At 40.5% G+C, this 13262-nt stretch overlaps 1 protein-coding gene across 2 annotated transcripts in view; it reads right to left on the bottom strand.

The window, feature by feature from the left end:
- Nucleotides 1-106: 106 nt before the first annotated feature.
- Nucleotides 107-13262, bottom strand: part of SPMAP2L (sperm microtubule associated protein 2 like) — a 33938-nt gene continuing 20782 nt past the window's right edge. For both annotated transcript variants that reach the window (XM_063294751.1, XM_063294750.1), the window contains 3 exons: nt 3534-3665; nt 1343-1518; nt 107-277 (listed from right to left, as the gene is read on the bottom strand). In XM_063294751.1, the coding sequence (XP_063150821.1) occupies nt 154-277; nt 1343-1518; nt 3534-3665 (432 nt within the window). In that variant the 3' untranslated portion in view covers nt 107-153. The remainder of the gene's footprint in view (nt 278-1342; nt 1519-3533; nt 3666-13262) is intronic.

Here is a 13262-nt window from a genome sequence, read left to right as displayed (position 1 = left end):
GTGAATAACCATGTTGTTAGTTCAGTTCATGATACTTCTCAGGTGTTACTAAGGTCTTGTGGAAGTCAAAACACAACAGTGGAAAGAAGCAGACAAGGCAAGCCACTGTAGTTCTCTTAATTTATTGAAAATGCCACAGAAAGATGTGGACGATCAATGTGACCAACGAGTAATTGGTTCTGCTAAGTGCTTGACTCTTTCTGTACAGAATGCTTTCTTAGCAGACTCCTTTACAATAAAGGCATCTGGATTAAACTGCACAAGGTTGGTTGGGGCCCTGACAAAAGAAATTTTAAAAGAGTTGTTAGCCTCAAAGCTGCTCCTTTTTATAAAGCTGTCTGCAAGATTAACAAAAGAATCCAAGTTCAGAATTTCACATGCTAGATGGGGGGAAAAAACCACTATTAAGGTCCGTGCTGTTTTTGTTTTGCTCTGTCAATAGGGTAATAACCTTCCTGGATCAGTTCTGAATTTCTGCTAACCTAACATTAGAGAAAACATGTGTCAGGCTGTCGCAACACAAACCACATCTTCTTGCAGTTGTGTCCTGACACTGTATGTAAGTCGTGGGGTTTGCGCTGTAATGTCATAATGTATGGTTTGTTACTAGCTTCTCGTCCCTATCATCATGATACCACTGTGATACCACCCCATGTTTCCTGCTATTTTTGTCCCATTGGCTTCAGCAGAAAGGAAAACAATAGAAACAAAGATCTTCTATGGTAAAACAGTCTGTCTGTCTCACCTCCTCTATATGCAATGAAGGCAAATACTTGTCAAATGGTAGACTTTCCACCAACAACCCAACTCAGGAGGCTCTTGGTTCTCAATGAACTCAGTGGCTCCCACTGAAGTCAATGGGACGAATGTTATTTATTCATCTGCCAACCAGATAACTGGAGATGTTGCAGAAAGATACATCCAGCACAGGCAACAATGGGTGATATAAAGCAAAAAAATCAGGCACTCAGGGCATTTATGAGAGGCGAGCAATGGCTGCAATTTCTATGGGCTCCATATATAGAAGGGAGTCCATTCCAAAGGATTGCTGAGTTTGTCAAATGAAGATGATGTAACAAATACATTTTCACAACTTTCCCCACACATTCCTCTTTACTGGATCACTAATTTCAATGGACAAAAACAACGGAAAAAATAAGATACTGGCATGAGATGCAATGAACAGTAGGATCTCTGAGTGCTCAGAGGAACCTTTTGCCCTCAGATCTCTCTGAGTCTTTAAAAGTTATCTTCAGGCCAAGATAACTCAAAGATCCCTTCCCTCAATTGGAGAGTTGGTCAGACCACAGACATAGCCATCAAATCATCTGGGAAACCCCACCTGCTGGGAGGCTGAGCGAGTTCGCTGAGTCGAGGGGAAGCTACTGCATGCTTGGCTGCCACTGACACAGGCCACTGGGGGGAACGGTCAACGGCACCCTCAGAAGACAGTGCTTTTGGTTTAGCTAGCTCAACTAGCCTCGGACTTGCGACTACTTGCAGGGCAGCCGGGGGTACCTGCAGAGGAACAGAGGTGCTGGTTTTTGAACATAGGATTCATTCCAGAATATTTCTGAAAAAGCTAAGCTACAAGGTAAGTGCATCGTCGAAGGATTAGGACCTCTGAACCCTCCCTGCCCCTCAATGATCTCTGAAAACAAAGGAGATGCTAAGCTACAGAGTGCCATACAAACCTCCTGGCAGGAGGTCTCGACCTCTTTGGAGTCTCGACCTCTTTGGCAATCTCTCTTCAAATTGCACTCAATACAACAAATACTTTTATGGCGATGGTAGCAAAGTGACTGGGACAGATAGGCTGCTCTGATTATTTGGGGGGGGGGGTCAGGCAAAAGAGGCTCTGTTGGCCATTGTCTGTGGTGCTGTGATAACCCCAAAGAGAGAAAGGACTAAGAAAGGAAGGGTGTAAATCGGGCGGCAAACAATTACCCTCACCACACAGATGAAGTTACTGAAAATCATCTCTTCCAACAGTTGTAGAAGTAACTCAGCAAGTTACCTACCACTTGGTGAATGGCTGTTTATGTTCTCTTGTAGCCCCAGAGTTCTCACACAATAAGTAGTACAGTTTGGGCAGAATGAAATATCCAATGAAGTCCAAGGGACTCTTTTTGTGGGGTACATTTCTGATGGTATCTACGTAACATTTCTGAGGAGCAGAGCAAGTTTCGCATAGAAAAGATTCCAAGAAGAGCTGAATGTAGGATTCTGTCAAATCCTGAGATGAATAAGATCACTTCAGAAAGATCTGCTGGGTCTCCAAAGAGAAATGGGTTATCTTCCTAAGTCCTGGTAGACAGGAATACAGCATCAAGATGGCCTGGGTCAGAGGGTGGAAGACCCTGGTGGTGATCCATTTTATGGGCATGGCAGGAGGAGGTGCTCACTCAGATGCTGTTCATTGGGCATCTATAGAAACACCAGTAATGAGGGTGTGGAAGGTGGAGGGTGCCAATGGCATGAGGAGCACTATTCAGAGGTGGCCTGAACAGGAAGGGATTGGCAATGGCACTGAACAGGGCATGGTGAGAGGAGGAAGTGGTTGCGTAGCTACTTCTTACTGAGGTTCTATGGTGGCAGCAGCCAGTGAGATGTGGAAAGGGGCAGAAGTGGCGATGAGGCATGGGGTGGCATGGATGGCAGGAAAATTTAGGCCATTACATTGAGATCCATTATACAGAGGTTTTAACAGAGTTTTTCTGTATATGTAATGAAACACATTAGTAAAGGTAAAGGTTTCCCTTGACATTAAGTCCAGTCGTGTCCGACTCTAGGGGGCGGTGCTCATCTCCGTTTCAAAGCCGAAGAGCTGGTGTTTGTCCGTAGACACTTCCGTGGTCATGTGGCCGGCATGACTAAACGGAACGCCGTTACCTGCCCGCCAAAGCGGTACCTATTAATCTACTCACATTTGCATGTTTTTGAATTGCTAGGTTTGCAGGAGCTGGGACTGGCAACGGGAGCTCACCCCGTCACACGGATTCAAACCGCCGACCTTCCAATCAGCAAGCTCAGCGGTTTAACCCGCAGCACCACCGCGTCCCTGTAATGATACACATTAACCCCTAGCTAACCCAGATATTAAAGGATCTCTCCAGCTGTCAGGCTTCACACTTGGGCTCAGCAGTAAATCACAGCTCTCTAGACTTTAGACACTTTATTCAGCCCTTGGCTTGACTTGGCAGAAGATTCCCAGACGCAACTCAGCTAAATTAGAAACTTTTATTGCGAACAAGAATAAGTCTTAAACGCAACAGTAGATTGCCCACCACAGTAGCAAGGAAAAGAAGTCAGGGCCTTCATATATTGTAGATCTATGCTCTGATTTTTAAACATTAAGGTTTTTCCTCCCACCCTTCCATGTCAGCAGATACTCAGCCAGTCTCTTGATGGCTTGGGAGGCTGTTGAGATCTGTTTACATCTGATTCTCTCCAGCCTGGCAACTGCTTGATCCTACCTTGCAGTCTCAGCCCTTACACCAACACCAAGGTATCATAGTAAAAATAAAAATTACTTGGCGGATTGGGACCTCCTTGTATATGTTTTCATAGAACTCCATTTCTTTCCTAACTACTGGCTGTGAAAGCTGCTGTAACCTTGGGCTGGCCTCAGCTCTTCTTGCAGCCCTTGAAACCTCTCTTGTCGGCTAGATAGGAAAAATAAACCAATAATAAGATAAATTTGATTTTTTATCAGATTTTTACAAAACAAACAAACAAAAAATCCAAGTATGGTCAGATGCCAAGAAAAAAAGACATTTCTTTCTCCCCAGTAATATTTCCCAAGGATCCTTTAGAAGAGGAAAGAGCAGGCTGGATATAGATTTCTAATCTAATCTCAACCCAAGCAGATACATCTTTAATCTATACATAGCAGACCACTAAGGACCTACACATCAACAAAAGTAGTGCCAGTAGTTATGATACACAAGAAAATCTGCTTATTTGCACATTTTAATTTTGGGAGGGACATGTGGAAATGCATTCTTATCAGGAATAGCATTTCCTCTTGAGTACGCAATGGGCCAAACTGTCATGCCCATATGAGAGTACACTAAACAGAACCAATGTCAAAACTGCATGGTTCTGTTTCATCTCCCCACCTCTGAAAATGGAAATTTACAGATCGGCAAACTTCTATTTTACCTCAAGGCCGATCATCTTGGAAATGGCCCATCTGGAAAATACAAAATGCTAGCATACAGCCAAAAATCAGTAGGTCATAGGCAAATGTATCCATATATCCCGTGTAAATGTGTTCCCCAGTGGGATAATTGTGTCAGGGCCAGTCCTACAGCCCTGGGCAAGGATTACCTACAGCTTTCCTCCCTCCCCTCCCCTCCCCCAGCCCCATGATCAGTTTTGCAATTTGCAGAGTTATGTGATTTGGGCAGAAAAGCAAAATCACAACTGTAACTGGCCCTACTGCTCCAAGCTTTCTTAGCAATGCCCACAGAAAGGTGTGAATTGCCCCAATAATCTAGTGTTTTGTTCCCAACATTCTCCTGTCTACAATATGTCCAGCATCCGAGTGTAGATTCTTAGCCCTTCAATTTCTTCTTCAACCTTCTTCTGCCTTTCATCACGTCTTTCCCTCTGCCATATTTCTAATTTAGGCCTCTTTCCAGAAGAAAAAAACACATCCTTTTCTAGAAAAAATAATCAAGGGAGATGGGTAAATACAGGACAAGACTAGACTCATCGTAATAGTAGGAGCCACACAGGCCAAAATCTCTCTAACCTCTTCTCTTATTCACAATCATTTCATCTCAGAGCTTCAGAATTAAACCCACCCTTTCACTGTTCATCTTATCATCCCATTACTCGACAGTTCTGGCTTCAACTGGTATATTTGGTTAGAGATTTGCTTTGCTGCGTATTAAAATTGTGCGAGAGAGGAGGTTTCTTGAACACTGAAAATAATATTGTCTTCCCAAAATAAAGCCAAATCTTATAGTACAAACTGGCACCACTATGCCATCTGTCATGATAGTACACCCAAGATGTATTTGGAAAATCCCTTTTTAAAATTTATCTATCTATCTATCTGTCTGTCTGTCTGTCTGTCTGTCTGTCTGTCTGTCTGATTTCTATAGCCGCCCATCTCAACAAGTGACTCTGGGCGGCTTACAACAATAAAACCATAAAACCATTAAACAATTATAATTAAAACAGTTAAAATATAAAATAAATACAAAATAAATATATATGGCTGCCAAGCGAGCAATGCATGGATGTTAATACAGCCAAGAGACGGGACCATCCACATGCTCGAGGCCCCAGGCCCGGGCACAAAGCCAGGTCTTTACGGCCTTACGAAAGGCCAACAGGGTTGGCGACATCCTAATTTCTGGAGAGAGGATGTTCCAGAGGGCAGGCGCTATGGAGGAGAAGGCACGCCTTCTAGTTCCCGCCAACCGACACTCCCTGGCTGACGGGACCCGCAGCATGCCCAACCTACTAGATCGAATTGGACGGGCAGAAACAACTGGGAGAAGATGGTCCCTCAGGTAATCCGGCCCCAAGCCATGAAGGGCTTTAAAGGTGACAACCAGCACCTTGAATTGCACCCGGAAGCACACCGGCAACCAATGCAGCTCACGTAGCAGTGGTGTTACATGTGTCAAGTACCTGACACCATTTACTATCCGTGCAGCCGCATTCTGCACCAGTTGAAGCTTCCGAATGCTCTTCAAGGGCAGCCCCATGTAGAGTGCATTACAGTAGTCCAGACGGGAGGTCACAAGGGACAGAGCCAAAGGCAGAAAGCTGAAGTAGTATGAAAGATTTTTTTCAACTTGCTGAAACAGCAGGTTCTTGAGCATGAACACGAAAACAGGAATGTTCAGCACAGACAGCCTAGACCAAGGATAGAGTACCTTTGCAAGGTGCAATCTGAATTGCAAACCAACTTCCATCCTGGGTATGGGAGGATCGCTGGAAAATCCCTGCAAGTTTGTGCTTAAAAACATTGACTCTTTAGTACTTTGTCTTCTTCCCTTTTGAGGGAGAAGCTTTGGAGGTCAGATTTTAAGTCCTATCTCTGTCACATCTGGATATCAACTTCCAGCCAGTGGCCTGCAAACCTACTCTGCCAACAGATATTACTTCTGATCCTGAATCTCTTATTTCTTGTCTTTGAAAGAAATGGTTACATATCACAGTGATACCCAACTTTAAAATTGATTTCTTACAACCTGCAGCTTTGGTGCTTAAATTATTTATATAGCTTCTAGCACTTAAGGTATTTTAATGGCTTCTCTGGTTGGCAATGTTTCCTGAAAGGAAAACCATGTTTGACCAGGCTTTTATGAAGTACATACTGTAGATGACAGAACTGAGTACTGAAAACAAAGCTGGTTTCCAAAGTAATCCACAGCATATTGGAGAAAAAAGCATTTTAAATACTTTGTTTGCCTTCTTTTCTGCGGTCTGCAGGTAATAACTCAAACAATCCACCACTGAATTCCTTACATTAGAAAAAATTAAAGATACCCTGCATGCTTCCAGGGAGAAGTGTTAATTTCCCAGCAAAATGCTCCATCTAATGTTGGGTTTTCAGGGTGTTGTACTCCTTCCATCTGTAATACAGGATTTATATGGCTCTTCCTTCCTTTGCCACAGCCCCTAAAGAAGGAAAACCATTCCCACCATCAGCATTTGCTTGCCGACAGCATGGTTCTCAGTTTCAAGAAGCTCTGCAGCCTATGGGAGGACCCATTTTCCACTGGGGGCAATCCCTGCTCCTTCCCCAATGCCTCCTGGGCATAGCAAAACCTAGATGAAGAGCTTGTAGTCTAGGAAAACCTTTTGGCTGCAACCATTACTGCTTTGGGGGTGTAGGATCTAAGGTGCTGCATATCCCCAAGGGGAAGGGAGAAGCAGAAAAAGCCGTTTTAAAAATTGGTGCCTATCTCAATAAAATATTTTTCCCAGCCTTAGGAATAGGTGAAAGTTTTTAGGTCTATGAGCAATAGCTTGTTTCTTCGATGCCACAGATGGGGAAAAAAGAGCTGCCTTTGCCACACTTGGTGCCTCAGGCACTGCCAACTCTCAACACAATGGGAAATGGCTATTCCCAGTTCCCTTTCTCTCATTATGTCTTTTTCCCAAGAGAAAAAGAAAGGCCCAGCAATGTGCTTTCCTGTTATTCTTGAGACACCAGTTCAAAAAATCCTGTCCCAGAGCATCCTTCTTGCCACACCTCCATGCTGAGGCCAGCAAATGCGGGTGGGTGGGTAGGTGGTGGGAACTGAAGGTGCTGGAGGCTGCTTGGGGGAAGCAGAGGTGCAAGGAAAGGGAGCAGAGATGGCAAAGGATTCCTGTGTCCCTTGGTTTTTTTCCTCTCTAGCAAGTATGGAGGCTTGAGGGAGAAGAGAAAAAGGAGGAAACTCTGGGGAGCCCCATCCTTGTGGAATATCTTCCATGTGGCTACTCTTCCTACCTGAATCTAACAAGAAAAAAAGAAAAGGTTGGCTGTCCAGGAGATTCTGGTCTCTCTGGCAGCCCAAGCAGAAATGGCCATGGACAGGGATGGTCTTGCAGCTGGCTGACTGGGGCCGGCACATTGCTGACCTCCCTGAAGACCCTACTCCTTGCAAATCAGAATGCATAGGAAGTTTTATTGTGTTTTCCACCGGGAAAACCACTTGCCTGCTAGATCACTTTGATCCAACTTCTGCCTGCCTCAGTGGCAGGCTGGCACTGAGATGGTAGCTTGGTTGTCAGGACAGGTCCTCAACAAAAGGTTAGCAGGCTACCTCACACTTGGGCGAAAAGGGAGGGAGGGTGGGTAAAACCTAAGCATGCTTGCAGTAAAAAGCTTTGGTAATCCATTGTGTAATATTTTGATTTTTTTTTACATATGGGTGTTTATAAATAAAATCCATCTCTAGCTAAGTAACATCAAGCAAGTGCAATAAATCTTACCTAACAGTCTAACTGACAGGATGCTAGTCATTATAACAGAACAGGCAATGATTATGAGTCAGTGAACAAAAGTGGGAGTTTTTATGAAGACTCTGTGGGAGACACATCATGTAACTTTCAGTGATGCCAAAGCACTACAGGTCAGCAATCAACCACAACAGAATTAAAAAGGAAGTTCCATACAACACTCAATGCAACAACACAACAGTCATCATGAGTCTTAATACAGTAAAGGGGAGGGAATGCCAGATTTCAAAACATAATAGTAGTGAGGTAGGTGGGAAGGTCAGAGTTTCAGAAATCCAATTCTGTTTTCGTACCAACCAAATTTGGAAACAGAAAGACTAGCTGCAAGGAAAAAATATGCAGGCTGGGTGCAGAAATTAGCAGCATAGCTTCTGAGCTTCTTGCTTTATGACCACTTGAAGCCAGTATTCTGTAAACCTTCAGTTGGCTTAATAAATGTACTGACTCTATTAATTTTTCTCTTTTTTACGGCTACTATTTGGGTGTGCGTGTGTATGTGTAATGTTTTACTGAAGCTGCTGAATCTGGAGGGGAGGAGAAAGGTGCTTGTTGGTGCTCGTGGGCACTGCATAAATTCACTAGGGAGGGAAGAAGGTACAGCAGGTCAGCAGGTCAGCAGATCAAACCTTTTGAGAATGGAAAACCAGGAAACAAAAAAGACTGGTGATGCTATCTGCCTCACTGTTTCCTAATTTATTCCTTTCTTCCTTCTTTCCCTCCCTCCCTCCACATTTCTATTAGATGTGGATTTGGTGATGATTCTCACTTTTGTATCATCTACACAATAGAGGATAGAATGCTAAAGAATTTTTTGTTTCTATTTTCTTGGAACAATTTTTCAGACTTCATACTGCCAAAAGGATAAGCTGCTCTTATACACTTAAAAGGAATAGAAGCATTAATATTTTAAACCAGATATGAACAAGGATTTTTCCCCCCATGCTGGTAAAATTTAACATGATTCATAATCACATTAAAATCCAAAGAAGAAAAAGTTACAGAGGATAATCCACAACTGAACACTGGACATGTTCGTACATCTATTGCATTTTGAGTAACCTCTATTATATATGCAAAGCCAGCAGACAAATCCTAGCAACATAATTGGTAACTTCCATATATTGCTTTGAAAGGATATAGGTAATACATGCTTCATCTGTTCTTCCTCCCAAAATCTCTATTAAAGAAGTTATATAAATATGCCACGGGTTTTTTTTAAACAACGTGGTGTTGCAATAATACCTTCTTTAGCAAGCCCTGTATAAGCTCTTATTTCATTTGTTTTTTCTTACAGTTTCCTCTTTCTGACCCCTTATTTTATTTTATTATTTCGCTTACTTTTATGAATTTAAATTTCTGACCTGCAACATAATGTTCCTGTTGCTATGGTCAAGCAAAACAAGGCACAGAATCCACCCTAGAACCTTGAAACCAGCAAAGGCAGCAAAACAACTAAAAATAATCTCCTCACCTCAAAGGCTTCTACCGAGGATCTAATTTCCTGGAACTCTATGAATTCTGTGAACAGATCTGAAGTGTTATCCCGGCAATGTGATGATCCACCAAACTCTACCTTCCCCAGTGAAGACGTTCGATTCCTATGGAGTGATGGCTTCTAAGAAAAGCTTGTTTCCGATATACGCACTGTTCACTTAGAAGATCCCATTTGTACCCGTGAATCTAATAATGTTCCCACTGATGAGTTAAGTAACATTCTAACTATAAAACAATCTTTAGAACTTGGGGCCAAACATTCCCTTGTAACTGCCCAGACTTGAATAGCCTTTTTGATCAACTGATAATTATTTCTGTAAAAATTGATGATCTGAGGGAAATACTGATTCCTGACTTGGGCAGGGGTTAGACTGGAAGACTTCCAACTTTATGATTCAATGATTTAATGCCTATAATGGATCCTTCTGAGAGAAACAGAAAGCACATCACCTTTAGGAAGAGTCTCAGTCAGATGCTTTACTAAAAGATAACAGGTTGAAAATGGTAATGATTGTGCTCCTTCACATCCAGATAACAAAAAGAACTCTGCTCTCACATACCTACGTAACAAACTAGTTCTCTCTGTTCGTAATAACAGCATCAGTGCAGGAAGATGGGCTTCTAGAGCCTATGTTCACTTTTCCCTAAGCCAAATACTTCACTGCCAGCCGCATGGTGTTCATGTTGTCTGGCTTTGCAATAGGAATGGCAGCAAAAGGATTCAGCTGTTCTTCAGCAACTCAATAACACCATCTATATTCCTAAAAATGAGCATCTTCCTGAATGCTTTAGAATTCTCTCCATCCAGGTATTTATTGATCAAAAGATGAGACCTCTCCTAAATAATATTACATCAGGTCACATACTTCAAAACGGTGTGCTTAACTCAGACAACTGTCAAGTTTCTCTTATTATCCCTGTCTTTGACTGCAGGAAGATTAGCTAAGCACTCCTCCAGAATAAGACCACTTGGTTCTTTTGAAAAGGAAATAACTCTCACAGCAATTTGGCTAAAGCTGAACAGTCAGAGGTATTATCCAAAACTGAAGGTCTTGCACAAGTGGTCAAGTCAATCCAAGAGACAGCAAAGACCCTTGCGGCATCAGTGCCCCTTAATGAAAACTAAATTAAATTTAGTCATTTAATACACCTCAATGACTAAATTAAAGCCAAAAAGGAAATGGCCAGACCTCAATGGCACTGTCTCTCCATCACTGAAAGATAACCTTGACCTTTGGATGGGCAGCAAAAGTCCTGAGGAAGAATCTCAAATGGATATCTTCTTTAACAACTGCACAAGCTGCCTGCCTCTCCCCAATTGATGTCCTTGAAATAATTTTTTTAAAAAGAACTGCAATTTTTAAAAAAGAAATACAGGGAAAACAATATACAAAAACAAATTAAAACAAAAACAATAATACCTAACACATTAGTTATAGAATTGTAATATCAAAACAAAAATGGAAAAAAATAAAATAAACAGAAAAAAACTTTAAAATAATATACTAAATTGATATAACCTCAATATCACATCCTCATTTAATTGTTTAATATTAAATTGTGCATAAAAATTGTCTATTTTTGTAAAATATTATGAAATCTATCCCAAAGGAAATGTATTGCGTCATTTTTTTAATTAGTAGAAAAAAAATAGCCTTTTCTTGAATCCAGTCTTTGATATCCAGGGTAATATTACTTTTCCAATCTTTCAATATAATTCTCTTAGCTATTTCCCACAGGCAATATAACCAATACCCATCAAAAACAGTCAGATTCCACAATTTTGGAATATAATTCAATAACACATTGACATCAGTCATTTGGAAATGTTATAGATCTACTTATACATGTGACAATATTCTTCCAAAAGGAAACCAAAACTGGATATGACTGAATCATATGAGTTAATGTACCCTCAGATTTCTTTCATCACCAGCAGAGAAAATCTACAATCCATCTTTTTTGATACATTCTTTGAGGATTCCAATAGACTTTTGATGGATTAATTTCAATTTCAAGAAGCAAACAACCTTTTAATACCTTGGCTCTCTGTCAACCTTGGAGTGCTACCCTGTCAAGTCAAAGATGGTAACTTTCTAGATCCAGGAGACCCAAAAACCCAGAGTCCTCACAGCCTCCAGGGACTGGGTAAGCATCTTCCAGCGCCCTTTGGAGCTGAGCAATTCCTATCCTCTCAACCCTACAAAGGGAAGATTGGAAAATGGATGGAAGTTGTCCAATATGGTCAGGTCCAAGAAAGGCCTCTTGAGAAAGGGAATCTTGAGAATATTTAATATATTCTGCGCATATGACAAATCCCTACATCTTAAGATCTATTGATATCTCAGATCCCAAAGGAAACAATTTAGGTATTTCCTAATTAAACTTGTAACCTGAATATTTTACAAATTGTTGAACCACCCATTTCAAATTAGGCAATGATGTAGAAAAAATATCCAGAATTGCCAGGATATCATTAGCATAGAAAAAAAAATTATATTCAGTCCACCATTGTAATTCCACTGGTATTGCAAGATTGCCTAACAATGATTGCTAATGGTTCAAGAATTAAATCAATAACAACCAAGAAAGTGGACAACCCTGACAGGTAACTCAATTGGTTCAGAAATTAAATGGTTTATTATTCTTGTTATTGGTTGCGAGTAATACAATCCATTTAATACCTAGACATAACTCTCTTTAAATAATTCATCTGAACTATGTCAAAAGTTTTTCCAGCATCCAATGATACTAATGCAGCAGAATTCAAACTATCTTGGGTTATATTGAAAATATCTAGAATTAATTTTTGAACTGGAAACTTTGTCAAGGAAAGAAGAAGAAGTAAAAACATAATCCAGTCTAAAATAGGTCCTGTGAGCATAGGAAATAAAAGGATACTCTCTTTTTACAGAATGAAATACCTCCCAAATATCCTTCAGGTTAAATTCTTGCATGTAAGTTTGCATCAAGTTTGATTATACTGTAAATACATTGAAAATCTATAACAAGATTTATGTCTACAGCAACAATCAAATGATCAAAAGACATGGTAAACAATTTTGAAAACTTTGACATGCTTCTAGATCAGTGTTTCTCAACCTCTGCAACTTTAAGATGTCTGGACTTCCAGAATTCCCCAGGCAGCATGTTCTAGATTATTTTTGTAGGGCCATACCATAAAAATTTAAAATAGGAATGTGACAATCAAATATCTTCAAACAAAGAATAATGAAATATCCTTCATTACCTAAGCATTCTTAAACCATATCTTTATTTATTTATTTATTTATTTATTATTAAATTTATACACAGCACATCTCACTATAAAAGTGATTCTGGGCAGCTAAATTTATAAATTCATTAAATAAAATCTTGACCTCAATGGTCTTAAAACTATTACCACCAATGTATGATTAATCCAACCAACCAATATCAAACAAAAGGGATTTTTCATCATGTAGAATATGGGACCCCTGTAAAAATATAACATCAATATTGAATGAATGAATGAATGAATGAATGGCTTTATTATGGCCTTTGACCAGCCTCTTCAATAAAAGAAAATAGTTTAATTTAACGATTTGTTGTCAGGGAAAAGAAAAACAATAAAACAGTGAAACAATATATCTAATTAAACATTTTGCAGAGTTGTATAACTTGATAAAAATACTTGGCTACCTGGTATGTGAGTGCAGAGTCAGCATCCCTTAAAAAGAAATAAATGTAAAATCTGTATGACCCTCAAATTTAGAGAAGACTGGGGAGATCATAGCACATCTTGGGGCATCATA

The sequence above is a fragment of the Candoia aspera genome, chromosome 2 (genome assembly GCF_035149785.1).
Source record: "Candoia aspera isolate rCanAsp1 chromosome 2, rCanAsp1.hap2, whole genome shotgun sequence".
Taxonomy (NCBI): Eukaryota; Metazoa; Chordata; class Lepidosauria; order Squamata; family Boidae; genus Candoia; species Candoia aspera.
Note: the sequence above shows the minus strand (reverse complement) of the source record. Positions and strands in the feature narration are given on the sequence as shown.